The 21,470-nt window shown below is 49.0% G+C and overlaps 1 protein-coding gene across 3 annotated transcripts in view; it reads left to right on the plus strand.

Moving 5' to 3' along the window:
* The window catches only part of Nisch (nischarin), a 45,239-nt gene that overhangs the window by 17,059 nt on the left and 6,710 nt on the right, over positions 1 to 21,470 (plus strand). For 2 of the 3 annotated variants that reach the window (XM_005387320.2, XM_005387321.2), the window contains exons 4-15: positions 5,135 to 5,183; positions 6,146 to 6,309; positions 6,827 to 6,922; positions 8,595 to 8,690; positions 11,195 to 11,347; positions 12,063 to 12,131; positions 12,537 to 12,722; positions 12,895 to 13,023; positions 14,774 to 14,887; positions 15,205 to 15,316; positions 19,522 to 19,646; positions 20,557 to 20,606. In XM_005387320.2, the coding sequence (XP_005387377.1) occupies positions 5,135 to 5,183; positions 6,146 to 6,309; positions 6,827 to 6,922; positions 8,595 to 8,690; positions 11,195 to 11,347; positions 12,063 to 12,131; positions 12,537 to 12,722; positions 12,895 to 13,023; positions 14,774 to 14,887; positions 15,205 to 15,316; positions 19,522 to 19,646; positions 20,557 to 20,606 (1,343 nt within the window). Of the gene's footprint in view, positions 1 to 5,134; positions 5,184 to 6,145; positions 6,310 to 6,826; positions 6,923 to 8,594; positions 8,691 to 11,194; positions 11,348 to 12,062; positions 12,132 to 12,536; positions 12,723 to 12,894; positions 13,024 to 14,773; positions 14,888 to 15,204; positions 15,317 to 15,872; positions 16,933 to 19,521; positions 19,647 to 20,556; positions 20,607 to 21,470 lie in introns of those variants that run through there. The other variant, XM_005387324.1, reaches the window with a different exon arrangement.

The following is a 21,470-nucleotide window of genomic DNA, read 5'->3' on the forward strand; positions in this document are numbered from 1 at the left end:
TAAAATTAGGAGCTATGATGGAATTGTACCATCTTGATGTTGGCTGTAGCATCCAGTTTATTTTTGTAGTTTGTTTTACTTGCAAAGGAGTGAGATTGTGAATGATAATAGATTTCTTTTCAACTTGAAGTCATGGCACTCTCTTAAAGTTTAGGTTTGAATCCCTTAGTGGGGAATCTGCTTAAAGCTGAATCACACATAGTATGCCTGACTTCAGCCAGCGTACTTTATCACCCAAATAGAAGAGAAATTAGACAAGGATCCCTAAGCCTTAGCATGTGTCCAGCCATACTTGGTGAAGGCCTTAGGAGTATGTGAGTGATTTCCTAGTTAATGCCCCTTTGATACATACCCTTTCTAGCACAAGCTGAGTCAGCGACTGACTGGGGGTTTCATTGAGCACAGGCATATGTATTTGGGGGTACACTTGGTTGTGGGGTTCTCTGCATAGATATGCTCAGTCAGAATGTAAGTCACAAAGCAATAGCCTGCTATATTTATATAAAGCCCAGACTTCTTCCCCACTCAGGGTGTAGCTCTGTGATAAAGTACTTTCTTAGCATGTACAAGGCCCTGCCCTGCCCGAAAAAAAAGTAAGAAAAATACCTCAGCCAAGGCTGCACACCAACATATAATGCTGGTAGGCAGTAAGTAGTGTGGCTGATCAGTAGATCCCATGGGGCATTTAGGTAAATGAGTTTTTTAAAATACTGTATAGCTAAAGTTATTTTTCCCCAGTACTAGGATTTGAACCCAGTGTCTCACACATGTTAGGCAAGCACTCTACCATTGAGCTACATCCCCAGCCCTTTTCAAAATTTTGTTTTGAGACAAAGTCTTACTAAATTGGTCAGGTTGAGCTTGAACTTGCAGTCTTCCTCCCTCAGCCTCCTAAATAGCTGGGAGGCATCTGCCACCATCCCCAGTTTTAACGTCTGTTTTAATTTAAAATTTGGCTTTTTTTTCTCCCTAGTGAGTTCAAGACCAGTCTAAACTTCATAGCGAGACCCTGTCTCAAAAAAATTTTTTTGTCTTCTTTTAATTTAAAATTTTAATTTTTGGGCTGGGGATGTGGCTCAGTGGTAGGGTTCTTGCCTCGTTATGTGCAAAGCCTTGGGGTCAATCCCCAACACCATCCAAAAAAAAAAAAAGGATAATAAAATTTTATTGAGTTTTTTTTTTTTTTTCTTTTTAAGACAGAGTGTCACTATGTAGCCCAGGCTGGTCTCAAACTCATGGCAGTACTCCTGCCTTAGCCTCATGAGTACTGGGATTATAGGCATGTGCCACCATGCCTGGCCAGCAGTATTTTTTTTTTAATGAGCTTTGACTCAGACGTTTGTTCACCCTAAAGCACTTTAAATCCTTTCAGCACCCATGGAGTAGAGCATGTGGAAACCCACTGTCCTCATAGGTGATTTCTCCGGGGTATCAGCAACAGCTGAGGACCAAGGGCCCCAAGGCCCCCTGCCCTCTTTCTGTCTAGAGAGGTATGATTCTGCCCTGTCTTGCCCGCAGGCCCACAGTTTAACCAGAGAAGGCCAATTCACTGGGTCAGCAGGCAGAGGCATTTCTGTGTTCCTGTTTCAGGCACCCTCCAAAGGTGAAGGTCGGCCTGGGAAAACCAAGTAGAAAGTGCAGCAACACGCTTTGCAAGTCCGAAGTGTGTACTTCCTGTGTCTCCCAGAGCAGGCAGAAAAAATGGTACATGGTTTGCTTTTGAGATGCCTCAGAAGTGAAAGCATGCTCTTCCCTTGGCACTGTAAGGAACAAAGTGAGGCAGAGACCACGTGACAGTAATAAGGTGCACTGTTTAATACCTGGGTGCAGGCAGACAGGGTAATAGGGCAGTCCATGGGGAACAAAGAGAAACTGGCCATTTTATAGAGATTGAAAGAAGGCAAGGGACATTGAGGGGAAGATCTTAGTAAATATCAGTGGTCAAAGTTCCCTGGCTGTCTTGCACCTCAGTGGGCAAAGTCCTTTGGGGTGTAAATTTGGGGTGTCTCCAGACGTCTGGGGACCTGCAAGTTTCCATGCCCTATCTTTTCTTTTTTAGTCTCCAATGAGAACAATGCCTCTGATGGCAAACAGGTTGAGTGCTAGGAAGGTCCTGTCCAGTTCAGGCCTTACAGGCACAAACCCTTGGCCCTCACTGTCTCAACGTTCTGTGTCTCCTGGAAATTTTATCCCTGTCCCCTTTGCAGGGTCAGAATTCAGGGTGATTCTTTCTCCTTGTTCTTTCTGCATTGACATTAGCTGCTGTGCAGCATGAAGAGCGTTCATGCTCACTGTGAGGCAGGAAGCCCTGTGCCTGTGAGAGGCCTCTGAGAGCCCTGTGTATTGATAGTGCCTGGGAGGCTTCGGTTTGCTGTTGGGGAATTGATGTGGGTGCACTTAGGCTGCCCCTGGGGCATCGCAAAGCCCGGCAGTTTGACTTCAGGGAGAATTTTTGTAGACAGAGCTTGCTTCCTAAAACTATTTACAGAGAGACAGACCCTTGATCATTCCATGCTTTTCCTAATCTTGAGGTCTTCACAATTGCCAGGAAAAACATAAATGAATTTAAGAGGTTGCATGATACTGATGTTAAAGTTTAGAGTGAGCCCATAACCTCTCACTTCTAACTAGAACCCTGTTCTGCTGGCCCTTGTCCTTTTGACCCTGCACCCTGCCAGAAAGGACCAGAAGGAAATTAGGAAAATAGTTTCATAATCTTAGGATGGAGGAAGAGACCCTACAGGTCACAAAGGAAAAGAATTACAAATTAAACAATGTAAAAATAAACCTCAGTATGTGAAGAAAACCTCCTTGAACAGAAGTAAAAAGCAGGCTGAGGGGGAGTGTTTGTAGCACATAAACAACCATTAAAGTAGCCATGTTGTATAAAAGAGATGAGAAAGAGAAAAAAACAGCCAAACAGAAACAGGTAAAACGACACCCTGTCTCCTGTCATCTTTTGAGTCCCATAAACATGTGATGTGCATGTCCCGGTGACAGCAGTGTTCCTGTGAGTTACGAGGGTGATTGTACGGTTTCCCTCTGGACCTGATTACAAAAAGGCCTCTGATAATCAGTTAAAATCTTACCTGTGGAATATGGGGCTGTGGGCTTTGCATAGCCCTGGCCACTCCACAGTTACCTACTGCAGTTCTGAGCCGTGGAGAGTCACGGCACCTCCCCACCTGTGTTTACCTGTCTGTGTAACAAAGCTCAAATAGCAGCTTCCCCTGGAGGGTGTCGGGAGGAGTCAGTGAGCCAGCACTTACAAGTGCTCAGATGTTGCCCTGCGTGAGCTAGTGGTCATGTGACTGAAGGCTTACCCATTATGGCCTCCTTCATCATACCACTAGAAAAGGAAATCCTCTCTCCTCTTTCTTGCTAATGATTCTGGGGCTGAGTGGTACTATTGTGAGTGGTGATTTCCAGGGAGAGTTAGCTCTAGGGGGTCCTTCAGCCCAACAAGGTAATGGGGGCCTATTTTCCAAAAGAAACAGAATTTCTTCTAACCCTAACCCTAGTGCTAAACCCAACCCTCTCTGAGGAGCTTCAGAGCTGGTCTACTGGCCTGCTGGGCTGTGGTGTACTCAGCCAATGCCTGGGAGGACCTGAGCTGCAGCACTAGTCTGGTTTCCCTGCTTTAGAGATCTTTCAGGTGTCCATGTAACTGGAAATACTTAGTTTCCCTTTCTAAGCTCCTTGCTTTATTATAAGTTTACACCTTCCTTTAGTTTGTTTGCTATCTAGAGCAGGAGTCCAGGTGTGCATGCTGGACAGCTAGTAATGTAGCCCCACAAAATTGTAAACTTAAGGGAGCTGGGGGAGGTGGTGCACGCCTGTAATCCCAGCACTGGGGTCTGAGATTGAGGCAGGAGGATTGCTGTGCATTCAGGGCCAGCCTAGGTTACATAGTGAGTTTAAGGCCAGCCTGAACTGCACAGGGAAACGCTGTCTCAAAAAAAAAAAATTACAAACTTAATATTATTGATTTTTAGCAGTATTTTTTATTATTGGATTGGGTGGTGCTCAAGAGTGGACAGTGTAGGTGACAGCAGAAAGCTGTGCCGGGGAGAGCGCAGTGCGATGCAGCCTCCATCTGCACCTACCACACACACGAGTCAGTTGATTCAAAACCTGTGTGTATCAGGTGTTTCATGTGCCTGTGGGATTTGACAAGTAAAATACAAGTGATTAGCAGTAATAGTGTTTCAGCCTACCTACGTGTGTGTGTGCCTACAAAGGTAGGTGTTCATTGTTATTATGCAGACAAGTAAGTTTTCTTATTTACTTACTGAACTTTGGCTTGTTTTATCTCAGTTTAGGGGGCCAGGGATTTAGCTCAGGGTTGCAGTGCCTGCCTGGCAAGCGTGAGGTCCTGAGTTTGATTCCCAGTACCCAAAATAAATAAGTAAAACAGTGTAATAGCTGGGTGTGGTGGCTCACACCTGTAGTCCCAGTACTTGGGAGGCTGGGACAGGAAGATTGCTGTGAATTGGAGGCCAGCTTGGACTATACAGCAAGACCTGCTTTCAAAAAATAACAAAAAAATAGTTTAATAAATTAAGCTATGCAAGAGGGCAGCATACTGCTGCTCTCCCAGCAACTTTTTTTTTGGTACTGGGAATTGAACTCAGGACCTTGCACTTGACAAGCAAGGCGCTGTGCCTCTGAGCTATATCCCTGGCCCCCCAACAACTATTTTAGCTGTGATATAGGAAGTACAAAAATGTATCAAATAATTTTTTGCTCATGGTATTTGATGCTGTTATAATTACGTATACAGCATCCCTAGTGGCTAGAAACGTTGCTGGGCATAGTGGCGCATGTGAGAGGCTGAGGCAGGAAGATCACATGCGTTCAAGGCCAGCCTGATCTATATATTGAGACTGTCCCAGAAAAAAAAAGCTCTAACAAAAATATTTTAAATGTTTTGTTACATTAGCTACATTGTATCTTATATGCACCCAAGACAGTCCCTCTTCACTCAGTGCATCCCAGGCAAGCCAGAAGGTCAGACACCCATGAACTAGACAGTTGGCCCTACAGCAGAACAGGGGTAGGTAGCAGGGAATGTACAAATCCCAGTGACGGGGGCAGACAGCCTCTCTAACCATGGGTTCTGTTTTCTCTGCAGGAGGTAAACGGCATCACTGCAGCATTGGCTGAAGAACTGTATGAAAAAGGTATATGGCCACTGGCCCTTGAAATGCTTGGCATAGCTTGTGTAATCCTACCAGACAGAGCCACAGAACTGAATTTGTTAAGTCCTGGCCAGGACCCACCTCCTTAGAGTGCTCAAATCCAAGCCTGCCCATCTACCTGCCCTGCGAATGAGTAGTGGTTTTCCTCTTAGGACTTTTGGGTCCTGTGTCGGGAGCTTAGCCTGCTCTGAGGATCTCTTCTGAAGCCCTATAGCTGGTTGCTGGGAGAGCAGTGGTATGCTGCCCTCTTGTGTCTGGTTTGTCTTTACCCAAAAGGATTCAGATGACGTATAGAAGCCAACCTGGGGTCACAGTCCTCCCAGAGAGCATAGTAACTGTAGGTAGTATGTAAAGAGCGGGCCTTACCATCCAGCCCTCGGTTTATCATCCTGCTGCCTTCTGCCAGGAGCCATAGGTACTGGTGAGGACAGTAGTGGTTAGGGGCCCAGTCCCTGCCCAAGGCTGCATAGCTGGAATTAGCAGAGGGGGTCCAGATGCCAGTCCGTGTGGCTGAGAAGCCATCTTGTTCTCAGGTGCTACACAGTCCTAGCATCTTAAGCCTGCACCTAACCTCAACATCTGCATTTTGGAGGTTGTGACAGATCTATTGTCCAGAATGCTACCTCTCATCAGCCTTATCCTGGCTCAGTGCCTTAGATCTTAACTCAGCCTCAGGATGTGTCCCCAGTGGCACAGTCCCCGTAGCCTTTTCATTCTCTGTTGTGACATATCGAGGGTTGTTCTGGGTTGGGTGTGAGCTCAGGAGGGCAGCTGCTCCTGCATGCTTAGGGTCATGGCTTCATGTCGATGCAGTGGGTACACCTGTTAATAGGTGCTTACCCAGTGCATATTGACTATCGTTGGCCTGGTGGGCAGACGCCCTGGCTGGCTGATGAGCTGGGGCTAGGGCTGGAAGCTCATCCCTCAGCGCATGGCTGTTGCAGGAGAACAGCTCCTGGGGGCCGGCGAGGTCTTTGTCATTGGGCCCCTGCAGCTGTATGCAGTCACGGAGCAGCTGCAGCAGGGGAAGCCCACATGCGCCAGCGGGGACGCCAAGACTGACCTTGGGCACATCCTGGACTTCACCTGTCGCCTTAAGTACCTGAAGGTAAAGCTGCAGCAGCTCAGTCATGGAATCTCCATTTGGTTGGCCATGAGCCTGACAACTTACTGGTTGGCAGTGTATACAAAAGAGATTGTGGGGGCGGTGGGGCGGGGAGGGGGGGGATGAGCTTGACGGGAGGTCCCTTTATATTCTTGGCTGTGCTTCTGGCTGTGAGCACTAGAGGGCATTGTGAACCAGTGTTGCATTACACACACACACATTAGGAATTGAACCCCAAGGCCTTTGCACTCAGCAGCACCCCCTTTTGAGACAGGGCCTAGATAAATAGTCAAGCAGTATTCAAACTTGTAATCCTACTTCAGCTTCCTGAAGCGCTGGAATTACAGGCACATGACACCTGGCTTGTTTCATTACTTCAAACTTAAGGCTTGACCTGCTTTATGAAAGGTAGACATGGTCAAAGCTTTAGAGGTGACAGCTGCTGTCACACCAGCCCAAGAATGTGGATGGGGAGTAGTGGTAAAAACATCTTTAACTTAAGCCATATCTTTGGCTTCAGGTTTCTGGCACAGAAGGACCTTGTGGGACCAGTAACATTCAAGAGCAGCTCCTACCATTTGATCTGTCAATATTCAAGTCTCTTCATCAGGTGGAGGTAAGTCCCAGGGGAGCTGGACTAGCGGGCATCATTTTGCTCCCAACTATCTGGCTGGGGAACAGTGTTAATGTCAGATGTCCAGATTTAATCATAAGACTCTGTTGCTTTTGTGTGTGGCAATATGTGACAGATTCTGTCCAGGAAAGTCAGGCCCCTTTAAAGGTAGACAAAATGGGGAGATCCTCTTCTGGCTTTGCTGGTCATTTCTCCATCCCTGGCATGGGTGACAGGGCATTTAGAGGGGTAAAGCACCAGTTCCCACCTCATGGATCTGTCAGCATCATGGGATGAGTATTGTTCAAATAGAAGTCCTCAGAAATCATCCTTAGGGTCAGACAGACCCAATTCCAAGTCTTTATTTCCCAAGGCAAGAAGCTTGGAGAGTTCTCTGCCCTCTGGGACAGCCACACTTAGCAAGAAATGGTTTACATTACTTGCTAAAGAGCTCCTTATTTTTCAAAACTAATTTTGTCACCATTTTTAAAAGGAAAGTAAAATTAGTAATGTAACAGTAAAAACTGCTTTAAATGTGTTAATTGTGCAGGGTGGGTTGCTGGAAATCAAACCCCGGACCTTCACATTGAGCTACATCCCTGGCCCCTTTTTAAAATTTTTAATGTTGCGATAGGGTCTCACTAAATCTCTGTTACCCAGGTTGGGCTCGAACTCATGATTCTCCTGCCTCAGCCTCCTAGAGTGCTAGGATTACAGGCATGTGCCACCACACTGGCTAAGCATGTGTTTAATGAACTTAGATTTTGTGTTCAGCTCTGTGCTCTGTGATGTGTACTCCTTGACCAAAATTTCCCTCTAAACTGGGCACTTTCATTCCTCGCTTATAACTGAGGAAACTGAGGTTTAGGAAGACAAAGGAATTTGGCCAGAATAACATAGTTAAGGAGGGAAAAGCTGGGATTTTTTTTTTTTTTTTTTTTTTTGGCTTTTTCTCCGGTACCGGGAACCGAACTCACGACCTTGCGCTTGCCAGGCAAGCGCTTTTTGCCGCTGAGCTAAATCCCCAGCCCCAAGCTGGGATTTTAATTTGGCTGAATTTAACGCTAGAATCTCTGCAATGCATTGGCCACTTCTGACTGTAGCATCCTGGGCTTGCCTCGGAGACCTTGAGGGCCTCTGCGCTTGATGAAGACAGAGTGTGCCATGACTGCTGGGAAATGAAAGGTCAGCCCACCCCACTCAGCAGCCGGGGCTCTGTGGACCTGGTCAGAAGAACTTGGGCAGTATGCTTGGCCTGAGCCGCTGCCCTTCTTGCTGCAGGACCATCACGAGCAGAGGAGCAGGGCTGAGTGAGCAGGGGGGCCACCACACTCACTGCGTTGTGGAGTTCATGTCTCCTAGCGCTGGTTGCCATGACTTACCCTTTCCACCTACCTGCCAAGCCCCAAACGGTCCTTCCAGAGAAAATGGAATGTATGGTTCATTGTTAATCTGGAATCCGAATGCTTTTCTTATGGAGTACTTCAGAGAATGTTTAGTCAGTCCTAAATAACTTTGGGAAAAGGGACGTACAGGTCACCATCTGTTTCTAAGGGTTTAGGCTTGCCCATAGTCATAGTTGGACTGCTTTTGTGTTGACGTGATGTTCCTACGCCCTGAGACTTCTGATGGTGCTACAGTGCCATATTTGAGACATAACTGTTCTTTGTTACAGATAAGTCACTGTGATGCTAGGCACATCCGAGGACTGGTTGCCTCAAAGCCCACCTTAGCTACCCTGAGCATCCGCTTCTCAGCAACCTCCATGAAGGTAAGCTTTACCTGCTTCTAGCCTAGGGCCCCTCTGTGGGGCGGGGTCGTGACTGTGGTCCCCGCCACTGAGGGCAGTTGTCAACATGCTGTGTCTGTCAGTAGCTAGAAGCTCAGTCTTCCCCTGGGTTACCACACACTCAGATAGGGGGCCACTCCCCCTGGACTTGAAAGCCTTAGGAGTCCTTTAGTCTGCATGTTCATCAAAATCCCATGTTGTGTACATGCATGCCCGCGTTTATAGCTGTCAGGGATCCCAGCCTGAGCCCCCGATCACCTGCCAAGGGTTATGGCACAGGAATGAAACAGACAGAGACAGAAATAATCATGCAAAATGGGGAACCGGGATGGTCAGAGTCCAGTGAGGACAGAGAGCAAGAGGCTTGGTGCCGTCTATATTTATTGGAATTTCAACATAAGTAATGAGCTTGCTATGGGAAAAAGGGGAAGGAACCAAAAGGTTGATCTGCTGATGCAGGCAGAGCTTGTGAATTGAGGAGCAAAGCATTCTAGCGTAGTTTTCAGGACAGTAGCTCAAAGTTAATCAGTAGCCTGCTTAACAGTTGCTAAGGCTGTTGATCTGGGGAAGTAATTTAAGCGAGAATTGTACTGTCTTCACCTGCAGTGTTTCCAGGTTTGAAGGCTGCAGGGCATCACAGGCAGTTTGCTGGCCTCCACTCTGGCTGATGGCGTGGAGTGAGTTTCACCCAAGATGCCAAAGGGAGTCTCTCCTAGCCACATAACCATGGACTTACTTTTATTGGTATTTGCCAATTATGAATTAATCACAGCCTCTCCTGCTCAGCCTGAAGGTGGTCTCCCACGTACAGCAACACGTTTATAATAGCTAAATCTTGGAAACAGCCTATTTGCTTTATCCACTCATCATGTGATGTGTATCTACAATGGAGTACTACTATGCCATAAAGAAGGATAAACATGAAGCATTTTTAGGTAAAAGGATGCGTTTTGAGACCATAATGTTAAGTGAAATAAATCAGACCCACAAGCTTAAATATCACCTGCTTTCTCTTATATGAGAAACCCAAAGTATAACTAATGAGGAAAATAAAAGATAGATAATAAGAAGTAGGGAGACCTTTTCCAGATGGGAAAGAGAACAAGAGATGGAGGGAAGGGGAAGGAAGAAAGGTAAAGGGTTTTTTAAAAAGAAATAGTTCCCACCGTTGATTCCTGTCATTTTGTTTTGAAACGCTGTATCACTTTTAATGTTCTGGCTTTGTTTTTTTTATGTCTGTGATGTTGGTATGCTGCTATTGTTCTTTCTTTTTCTACTCTCTTTAAAATTAAAAAAAAAAAGATAGTTGAAGAAAAAATGGAAATAGAGCCTTTGCAAATGAGAGGGGGAACAAGAGGTGGATTTTCTGTACACATACATACGTATCTGTGTGCACATACCAACTCCCACAGTACATGTAATCATTATGTACTTGGAGCATGTACAGATGAAAACATGATTTTAATATTAGTGTTACTAGCAAGACATTTTAAGGGACTGAGGTCTTTTCCTCCAGAAAGAAAAGAAATGGTTACTTTTTAATGAGCAAGTTGTGGTGCTGTGGCTGGGACGAGGACCTTTAGTAGCCTCATAACTGTTCTCTAAGCCTCACCAGTCATGGCTTAGCACTTAAAGTAGAAGGTGAAGTTATGGAGGTGATGGCCCTGCATTTGTACAGGAGTGATAGGAACGTTCCATTTGGGAACATAGGACATTTCTTTTACCTTTCCATGTATCTTTCTATGCACCTTAGTAATGTTAAAATTTTCCATGAGTACATAAAAAGCATTAATGGCTAATTTTATGACTTAGGGCATGTGATCAAGAATTGGGCTTAGGAAAAATTCTTTCTTTTGAGGCTGCTTTCTGAAAGGAGAGAGCTAGAGAGAGAGCACGGGTGTTAAGCCACCTCGTCCAGGCCTGAGGCACTTGTTGACTCGTCCAGGCCTGAGGCACTGCCTGACGTGGAGCCTTGGAGTGATCCATTGCAGGAGGAGAGGTCTCGGGGTATCAGAAGTCAGCGAGGGAGGGCTGGCTTCTCCCGATGGGGTTCTCAGTGCGCCATACTGCTATACTTGTCTTAGCACTGAGTTTCTCCCTGCAGAGTAATGATTTTAAAAGTCCGCTGTCTGTCTACAGTGCAGACCACTCTGAAGGCACAGTTGCCTGGCAACACTGTGAATTCAGACCTTCAGCCTCTGAGAGAGCCAGAAAAGCGTCACCATGCAGTAGAGACCTTTAGGGGCTTGAAGGACATTTGTTTTTGAAGCAGGCCAGAGCATATTATACGTGGTTATAATGTTGCTAAGCCTTTCCTTATTTCACAATTGTTTAAAGACACATGCACAAAAGCCCCATTTTAATGCAAGCTCACTTCCACATGCTAAATATGCTGTAGCCCTTCCTTAAATTTTGCAACGATAGTATTTCACTTAGTGTTGCGTGAGGGGCCTGAGCATGCCGCCTAACAGATGTTCTTAATACAGGAAGTCCTTGTTCCTGAAGCCTCAGAATTTGATGGGTGGGAGCCAGAAGGCGCAGCCTTTGAAGGCCCTGTGACTGCCATCATCCCCACATGGCAAGCGTTGACCACTCTCGACCTGAGCCACAACAGCATCTCCAAGATCGATGAGTCTGTGGTATGCTCATGACAGCTAGAGTCAGCCTCAGTGTTGGATATTTAATTTGACTTTTTCTGGAAGGATCACACAGAACCCATATCCAGTGCTCTATGTATTGCCTGCCATTTTTAAGCTAAACTTAAAAATTAGAATATTTCAGATTGGTGAGGAAATACCTAGAGCCTAATGAAGCATATTGATTGCACGTACACTGGATATACAGTAAGTCCCTGACTTACAAACATTCAGGTTGTGAACTTGCACAGTCAGCTTATGAACAAATCTGACTTAGCAATAATTCTTTTGGAACAAATGGAATTTACTCGTAAATCAGGGACTTACTGTGCTAGAATCTTGGTGACACATTTACTCCAAGGAGTAAAGCCGAAAACTCACTTCTGAAGTCATGGATGTGACCATATAAGAATGACACCCAGATAGCCTTAGAAAAATGAGCATGTGATTCTATCTTTGTCAGTAGGGTTAGGTAGGGATGCAGTGCGGCAAACTCCCTTCTCTGGAGTGTTGCCCTTTGTCATTTTTATATGCCAAGTGTTCTGTAAAAACAGTAGGTAGTGCTCAGCCCTGGAGGCCCTGTGTGTTCCTTCAGATACACTCCTGGGTGGGAACAGGAGGTGTCCCTTCAGTGGCCCTACAGGGAAGTCAGTGGTGGGAAGGGGCAATATAGAATACATCCTCTAGAATAACATTGGATGGTCTTTTCTCTCACAAGAAACTGATCCCAAAGATTGAGTTCCTGGACCTGAGTCACAATGGAGTGCTGGCCGTGGACAACCTGCAGGTAATGTCTAGAGACAGCCATAGGCTCTCCAAGGCCCCATTCTCTGGGGCAGTTCTCAGACAGATACAGCATGGGAATCTGGCTGCGTAAGGTTGATAAGGGTGGGGGGCTGCACCTTCTCATCCAGGCCCCCGCAGTACACTTACTGTTGCTCTCCTTTTGAAGAACATGAGGATATAGAAGGCCGAGTGTGGTAAAGATGTGCAGACTTGTTTTCAGTGCTCACCCCTAACCTCTCTGCAGGGACTGCTACTGGCCTATGGTGCGGCGGGGGAGGGGGCAGCTCCCATTCCCAATAATTGTCAGACTGCTGGAGCTGCCTTACAGAGCATGTGGGTAGGCAGGCCTCAGCCCCTCTCTGGAGACAGGTCCTGAGCCGCTGTTCTGTTCTCAATGCCGCTGCAGCACCTGTACAACCTCGTGCACCTTGACCTGTCCTACAATAAGCTTTCCTCCTTGGAAGGCGTTCACACTAAACTGGGCAATATTAAGACCCTGAACCTGGCAGGCAACCTCCTGGAGCATCTGAGTGGCCTGCACAAGCTCTACTCCCTGGTCAACCTGGACCTCAGCTACAACAGAATTGAACAGGTAGCTGCACCTCAGGGGGATCTCAGGGCTCTGGGGTTGCTGGGCCTGCATTAGATCACTGTAAAGAAGACCGTTAAGCTTCCTTTCATTTAAAAGAGGCCATCCAGCATATCGCCCTGTTGCTGAGATGTTAAGAGAAGGGGCCAGAAGGAATGGCACTTGTGCCTTGCAGATAGAGGAGGTCCGGAGCATAGGTGGTCTGCCGTGTCTGGAGCACGTGTCCCTGCTGAACAACCCTCTAAGCATCATCCCTGACTACCGGACCAAGGTGCTCACACAGTTCGGAGAGCGGGCCTCGGAGGTAGGTCCCAGCACCACCAGGGCAGCCCAGAAGACAGGTGAATGGAGTCACAGTCTGCATGGGCAGAAGGGGCGGTGGGGGGTCCACTGTCCACTGTCCTCGCCCACCTCACCTACCCTACGAGGGCATCTCCAGGCACTGTGGATGTAGGAAGTTGACGGCCCTCCAGGAAAAGTCTCCCAATACCTCCTGCCCCTCTCCTCTGAGGGGCGGTCAGTGGCATGTGTTCCCAGCAGGCTTCCTGCTGCTTCTGCCAGAGCTTCAGACCAAGAGGGCACCTCAGGCACACAGAGGCACGCGCCTGGTGTGGGGAACTGTCCTCAAGTTTTTGTTGTTGTAGTTTTGTTTCTTGTTTGTTTTTTTCTTTTTTTGTTTTTTTGGGTTTTTTTGGTACTGGCAGTTGATCTCAGGGTCTCGTGCTTGCCAGGCGGATGCTGTGCCACTGAGCTATATCCCCAGCCCTTGTTGTTACAGTATTGAGGATTAACCCCAGGGCCTTCACACTAACCTACATCCCCATCCCTGTTGTTTTTTTTTAATTAATTTATTAATTTATTTATATATTTATTTATTTATTGAGACAGGGCCTTGCTAAATTTACTAAGTTACCCAGGTTAGCCTAGATTGTGAAATTCTCCTGCCTTAGCCTTCTAGAGTGCTGGGATTCTGGAAATGTGCCGTCATGCCTGGCTTGTCTTCAACTTTTAGAAAAGAATATTGTTTATTCTAGGCAAGGGACAGAAATTAATACTTAAAATAGTCATCTTTTCTGGGTAACATCTGGCTATACTCCCTGATTACAAGCCCAGAGTATTTGCCCAGCTTTGCTGGTGTAACACAGCAGTGTCTGCTGCCTGCTGGCCGTGGCTGTCTGCCTGCCACCGTGCTAATCAAACAGGTCTTCCCTAGGTTCGTTCCTGTCCATCAGCCAAGTAGACCTTGCCCTGTTCTTTTGCTGATCCTTGGAGCCTCTGTTCTAGCCAGATCCCACACCAGAAGATACCTGAGGCCATTTGCATCCCAGCTCTGCTCCCTTTTTGCACCAAGTGCCACTTTCTCTACGCTGACACTAAGACAGTCTTCACAAGGTGTCATCTCCTCTTCCAGGCTCCAGGCTAGGAAGACTTCCTGGCAAATGGTGTTGGTTCCTGACAGGCCCTTGTGATTTTCATTCGACCATACTGCCCATTCCCGAGTGCCCACCAACCCACAGCTCCACCTGCATTCCAGGACTGGGATCTCTGCCTTTTCTGTCTGCTTTACATGTCTTTTTCCTCCTGGTTCCCCTGTCCTGAAGGCCTTCTGCTTGTTCTTTGTCTTGTTTTTTGTCTTTTTGAGACAGGGTCTCATTATGCAGTTCAGGCTGGCCTGGAGCTCACTTTGTAGCCCAGGCTGGTCTCAAACTCACAAAGACCCTCCTGCCTCAGCCTCCTGAGTGCTGGGATTGCAGGCGTGCACCACCACATCCGGCTTCTCTGCTTGTTCTTTGGTAATCTGAGCTCCACCTATACATGGGAATTTAGTGCAAGTCCTCCCTTCCCCCAATCCCAGCCCCCAAGAAGCTGCTACCTCCCCTTAGAGACAGATCTCAGAGACAGATGAGGCAGTTGGGACTCCCTTGGCTTCTAGTGTCCTCATGGGGCCTGACCTATGGCACCTGCTCATGTCTCCTACTCAGCAGTCCCCGACCATCTTCCTCCTGCATGCTTGCAGTCTCTGTGCTGAGATCCACTTTCTGGACACTGTGTAGGTCTGTCTGGATAACACACCGACCACAGAGAAGGAGCTGGACACTGTGGAAGTGCTGAAAGCCATCCAGAAAGCCAAGGATGTCAAGTCCAAACTGAGCAACCCAGAGAAGAAGGTGGGTGTTCCTGTGAGACGTGGAGGGGTGCTTCATGAGGAAAATGGGATGTGGGATTGCTCAGGGCCACTGAGCGCTGGCTGTACCTCACCCTGGCCGAGGGACCTCGGGCGGGCTACACTGTCGAGGTGCTGGCGTGTGAGATGGGGTAACGACAGTGACAGTACCCACCACTCAGAGCTTCTGTGGGGCTGAGTTTGCCATCACCTGTGTCAGACAGCCACTGAGCTCCTCCCTCCCCAGCCCCCGGCCTTGTCGTTTCTGTCGTTCCTGCACTTCCTCTTCTCCCCTGGGCTGACTCAGGCACTCTTCCTCAGGTTGGTGAGGAGTCCCGGCTCTCAGCTGCCCCCTGCATCAGGCCCAGTGGCTCCCCTCCCTCTGCGGCGCCCACTTCTGCCTCCCTGCCCCAGCCCATCCTTTCTAACCAAGGTAATCGCGTATGGATCTTGCTCCTAACAGCTGCACAGCCCTGCCTGGACCCCCTGGCTGGGCTGGGGTTGGGGGTGATGCTGGCATCTGCTTCCTACAGGGTCAGGCACAGGAGGGTGGTGCCATCTGCAGGCTGGCTCCTTGGGTGGCTCATTGCAGGGGATGACTTTAGATCTGTTATTTGCTTAGTGAGGACCCCCAGTGCTCTGACACCCAAATCTACTGCTGAGATGCCACAAGGTGTCTAACGGGCCCTGAGGCTGCCCTTTGAGCAGGCTTGGGGCTGTTGGCTCATAAGGGCGAGTCCCCCACAGGCAGGTTGGCTTCTCTAATAGAACTCCAGGCCTTGTCACCTTACAGTCTGGAGCCCTAATCCGTCCCTGTATGGGGAGCTTTCTTTTTATCATTGCGGCCCTCGTGGTACAGCCTAGTCCCAAAGCGCTGTACTTGTGGGACCAGGATGGGCTGTCTGTGTCCCTGTGGACCCATGGAAGACCAGTTCCTTTCACCTGCCACTATCTTAGAGTTTTCAAAGGGCTTTCACCTCTGAACCCAGGCATCCTCGGAGATGAGTGAGTGAAGCAGGTCCTGTGAGCGAGTGAAGCAGGCCCTGACAGAAGAGGGGCAGGTGTGCCATCCCTGAGTGGAGCTGAGGCTCGGGACACGCAGGAAAGAACACCGCCCGCCCAGGCTCCTGGAGACGCAGAACTTGGTGTGAGGTCTCGGGAAAACAGTTTGACCCTGTCTTTCAAGAGCCAGAAATAAATCCCATCCCTTGACCTGGTGGCCCCACTGGTGGAGAGCTTCTCTTAGAGATAAGACAACTGGGGCAGGGGGAAGTGGAGTCCTCCCTGCAGGCATCACAGGCTGTGACACACACGCCGTGGAGGGGAAGGAGAGGCAGCGTGCCCAGGACCCTCTTTGCAGTCCCAGTGGGGAGAGAAGCCTGGGTAGCAGGAAGGGAGACATGCTCATTTATGTTAAGGGAAAAGCCCAAAGCAGAGCAGCACCCTGAGCTCATGACAGTGACGTGCAGAAGAGAACACAGGAAAGCAGAGCTGTGGGGCTGGGTGCCGGTGCATTTGCCCAACTGCGTTTGTCAAAACCTTGACTGAGAGTTTTTGGTTGGTTTTTCATTTTTTTGTTTTTGTTTTTTAAACATGAAAGGGATGGAGGGTTTGCATCCCTGTGAGGAAACCCCTGACCCTGCCACCTGCATCGAGTCCAAACTCCCCTTTGGGGCCCCGCAGCCCTGGCCACACTGCAGAGGAAGCACGCACGCATGGGTAGCTTCTGAGGGCGGTGAGGGATGTCTGGCCCCAAGGCCAAGGACACAGCCTGTTTCAGTGCGCATTTGTTGACTCAGTGAGCGAGTGAGTGCATGCCCAGCAAGTGGAGAAGCGGGCAGCAGGGGAACGGAGTGTTCCCTACGGCCGCAGCTGCAGGCAGCCCCCAACCTCAGCGTTAGGGCAGCCAGGGCCCAGCTCATCTTTCCCTTTCTGCCTGCTCACCTGGGACACTCGATGGCTCTGTAGTCTGTCCCCTCTCCCTGGTCACTGGACATTGAGACACTATCCCAGATTTGCACCTTTATAAATAAAACTATAGTGGATGTCTTTGTGTGCACATCTCTTTCCTTTGGGTAAGAAATGACAAAGGTCAAATCCCCTTTCTAAGGATTTTCCTGATGTCCCTATCCCATTGGCTGAGTGGCCTTTTTTGACCACTTGTTTGTACAGACCACAGTCCAGGAAGGAAGTGGACAGGCTGTCCCTGTCCACGTTTCCTCAAGTCCAAACTGGCCTGGGTGGGAGGAGGGGTAGTGGCAAAAAAAATTTTTTTTTCTCATGAATGTGGAGGAATCCACATATGTGTATATTTGCCTGTGTTACATGGGCTGGTCTGGATGAGCAGGAGCTCTTCCTATGTGAGAGCAGCTTTGCTAACTGCCGCCTGTGGCTCCAGCCTGATCTCCATAGGAGAGCATGACGTGTGTACACACTGGGCCCTCCGGTCTGCCTGAAGAGGGTGCTTTGCAGAAAACACCAGGCCTCCAGTCATCACAGGAGCTGTTAGCCAGCTGTTGGCGCCCCCGCGGATTGTGACTGCTGAGAACCAGTGTGCAACAGGCCAGTTGGTTCTCCAGGCAGGTGTGGGGGCTGAGAAGACTGTGTAGGGAGGTGGTTAAGAGCAAGCAGCTGAGTTCAGGTTCCCTCTTCCTGGCTGTGTGATTTCAAGCAACTTGTAGCCTCACTGAAGCTGTTTCCTCAACCATAAAGTGGATACACCTTACTCCGTGGAGTCTAAGATGCACATGTTTCCACCTGTGACTTTCCTGAAATTGAGCTGCGTCTTTCAGTCAGTGGCGTCCGCTAGTCGCTGTCAGCCAGCTGGTACTCATGATGGAGTCGTGGGGAAACCTTCCGTGGACACCTGCTAAGATCCAGATGGCACCACATCCACACATCTTAGATTTGATAAAATGTGGTAAATAATGAGAGGCACGCATGAGCTCATGCTGGGGAGGTGCTTAGCATTGCTCTTGGCTCAACAGAAGTGGTCAGTAAGGGATCCCCTTCCCCATATTCTTAATGGGGGGCTTAGGACAGTGCCCGTGAGGGACGTGGAGCCACTTGGGGAGATGAACTGTGTCCCCGAGGGAGGACAAGGTAGAACAGTTCGAGGTATTTGTAGGTCTGAAACAGAGGTTTGAGTGGAAGTGGTATGGAGGTGAATCTCAAAGAATGGGTGACATCCACAGGCAAAGACCAATTCCTGGGGAAAAGACAACATAGGCAGAGCCCCGGGGAGGCCTGGGGATGCTTTGTGCATGGCTGTGTGCTTGCTGCCCTTCCTGCCTCGCAGAGCCCTGCTGCTTTGCTGCGTGGAGGTGTCTGGGCTTGGGCCACTTGCCTGCTTAGCCTTTGGGCAGAGGACTTGAGCTGTGTGAGCTGTCCTGTCCTGAGCACCCACCAGACCTATCAAGGATCTCATGCGCTGTGGGGATCTGAGGGTTCTGAGTTGTTTCGCTGGGCTGTGGTGACTGGTGGCAGTCAGGCTGGGGGGGCAGCCCCTGGCTCCTCTGGACCAGCTAGCTGCAGTTAGGAACATATTAGGAAAGTCTTCCCCCTCAACCGTTCTACAAACTCTGGAGTGAAATAATGGGTCCAGACAGGTCGTGTTTGTCAGACAGCCTCAATAGAGTATGTGAGTCAGTGCCACTGTCATAGCGGGTGGCCCCCGGGACAGTCATGGGGTTCCTGCAGGAACAGGAAGCAGTCCAGTGAGTGCAGGCTCAAGTTGTACTCACCAGTCTTGGTAGACTCTGAAGCTTACAAGGTCTGGCCTTCCAGCGAGGTGTCTCCTGCTCTGGATCTGTGAACCATGTGGAGATGTCAGATGTGGGGGTAGGGTCATGTCTGGTCATATCCTGGGCTCCAGAAGTGGACACATGTAAGGCTCTTGATGGATATATCGCCAGACTGCTCCCAACAGTCAAGCCAGCTCACACCCATGCGTCCAATTAAGCAGGGGCTAGGCTGCATAGTCAGTCTGATCTTTGCCACGATGAGAGACAAACTGGTTTCCTGTTCCAGCTTGCCTTTCTATGAACACTAGCAAGGGTAAGCATCTTTTCTGTGTTGTATCTACTGGCCTCTCCTCTGCCAAATGTCTCTTCAAGTACTTGCAGTCTTTCGGTAGAGTGTCTGATACCCCACCCTCATTTTTGTAATTCTCTAAGAATTCTTTTAAAAGATAGATGTCTCGGGGCTGGGGATTTAGCTCAGCGGCACAGAGCCTGCCTGGCAAGCACAAGGTCGTGAGTTGAATTCCTGGTACCGGAAAAAAACCCAAAAAATAAAAAAAAATAAAAGATAGACATGGTTCAACATTGCCAGCACTTTTTCCTCTGATTTTGCCTTAGTTTTTAAAATTCATATATACAAGTTTGATTTTTATGTAGTCACAATTAGTAATTTCTTTTGTATGTGTGCTCAGAAAGCCTCTCCCTGCTCTGAGATTAGAGAAGCAGTCATTGGTTCCTTCTTGAGTTGTGGGGGATTTCAGCTTTGCCATTTTCCTCTCTAACCCATTTGATGGCTTTGGAGTCTGGCTGGCCCCTGGCCAGGCTAATAGTCTGAGGCCAACCCCTTGTTGAAGGGCTGCTCTCCCCGCCCGCCCGCCTGCCTACTTCGTCTCTGCAGGGGTCATGTTCGTGCAGGAGGAGGCCCTGGCCAGCAGCCTCTCATCTACCGACAGTCTGACTCCCGAAGACCGGCCCATTGCCCGGGGCTGCTCTGATTCCCTGGAGTCCATCCCTGCGGGACAGGTAATGCCTCTCTCTGCTTCTAGGCTTGGTGTACTCTGCTTGGCCACTTTCTTTTGGATGTGTCTAGTTGAGTTTTCTTGACAAAGCAAGCAGTTAAGGGTCTGCATCCAGCCACTCTCCTCTCGCTGTGTGTCTTTCCCTCTCTGCCTCTTTCCTGTCTCTATCTCTGCATCCGCATGGGAACTGGCAGTGCTCTCTCACTGGGCCCTGAAGGGCAGGGGAAGGGCAGGGGCCTTGATCCTGCATGAAGAGACTGTCCTGGGGAAGCCAGATCCAAAGGAGAGCTTCCCTCCCTCATGGCACCTACGGGCCACTCTGCCCCCTCCCACATGGCACCTAGTATGACCTTGGGACCACCTCTGTGGCTACTGCTCAGTCTTCTGGAGCCCATCCCTGTGTCCTGGAAAGAGAAGAGGGAAAGTGAGAGTGGCTCCTGGCCTCCCTGCAGGCCAGTCCCTGCACTTGACTGCCTGACACTAGCGTGGTTTGCAGAGTTCCTGCCTAGCACCCCCTCCCCAGAGTCACACAGCAGGAAACTCCTGGACCCTGGGTCCTGCCAAGGCTACTTCACCTCTGCTCATTACATGAGACCAGACCAAATTGGTAGACCATGCACCTGGACCTTGAGTGCTCCAGAGAGCCCGTGGATGCCAGCCCCCACTCCAAGTGATGACAGGCTCTGGCCCTGGGTTGGGAGTGCGACTCAGGTCAAACAGGTTGGGGTGGGAATTGCAGCCCTGCTATGTGTTGGCAGGAAGCTGGGAGAGCGTGCCCCCAGGCTGCAGGATACACTGCCCTAAGTGAGTATGGGAGTGGTAAGGTTTCTCCACAGCCATCTCAGGCCCCACACCCAGTTCGTGCACAGGAATGGGTGCAGCAGGGGTGCTGATGGCATTTCCTTCTCTACCAGGCAGCTTCCGAGGATTTAAGGGATGTACCAGGAGCCGTAGGTGGTACAAGGTAAGGAGGGGGTCTGCTAGGCTTTCTAAGCCTAGTGGCTGCACCTTCTTCAAGCTCTCAGCTGCAGGTGAGGGCTAACAAGTTGGTAAAAGTCCTACAGAACTATTTTTGTCTTTAAATAACGACACAGGTGAGATGGATTCCAGTCTGTTTTCCCTAAACTTTGCCTTAATTCATGTTGTCCTATGTGAAGGGTTGGCAGATCAAGACTGGTTTGGTCAGCGGTCTCTTTCGTAGTCTGTGAGCTAAGGATAGTTACTTACGGTTGATTGGTTGGTTGGGTTTTTGCAGTATTGGAAATTGAACCCAGGGCCTTCACACTGAGCTACTTCCTTAGCCCTTTTATTTTTCATTTTGAGATAGGGTTTTGCTAAGTTACTAAATTGTCCAGGCTGGGCTCGAACTTGCAGTCATCCTGCCTCAGCCTCACAGTGTACCGGCAGGCCCATACCACCATGCCAAGCATAATAATCACATACTTTTTTTTTTTTAAGACAGTTTCACTATGCAGTTTAGGCTGGCCTTGAATTTAGCTATATCCCAGGCTGGCCTCAAACTCACAGCAATCTTCTTGCCTCAGCCTCCCAAGTGTTTAGGACTCTAGGCATGGGCCACCACACCTGGCTCATTCTTCTTAAACAAGAAGATTCTGTGGATGGGGATAGCCCTTAAGTCATGAAACATTAACTGACCTTTTTACAGAAGTTTACCGTTTCTTGTAATACATGTGAAGGCTGTAGTGGCCAGGAGGAGGTAGCATTTAAAGGTCCTAAGACATCACCTAGCCTACTTCCTTGCCCTGGCGGCCACTGGATGCCCCTGAAGGGAGCTCTGATAATAAGTGGATTCAGGGGGCTAGGGATA

The sequence above is a fragment of the Chinchilla lanigera genome, unplaced genomic scaffold (genome assembly GCF_000276665.1).
Source record: "Chinchilla lanigera isolate Chin_1 unplaced genomic scaffold, ChiLan1.0 scaffold00029, whole genome shotgun sequence".
Classification (NCBI taxonomy): domain Eukaryota; kingdom Metazoa; phylum Chordata; class Mammalia; order Rodentia; family Chinchillidae; genus Chinchilla; species Chinchilla lanigera.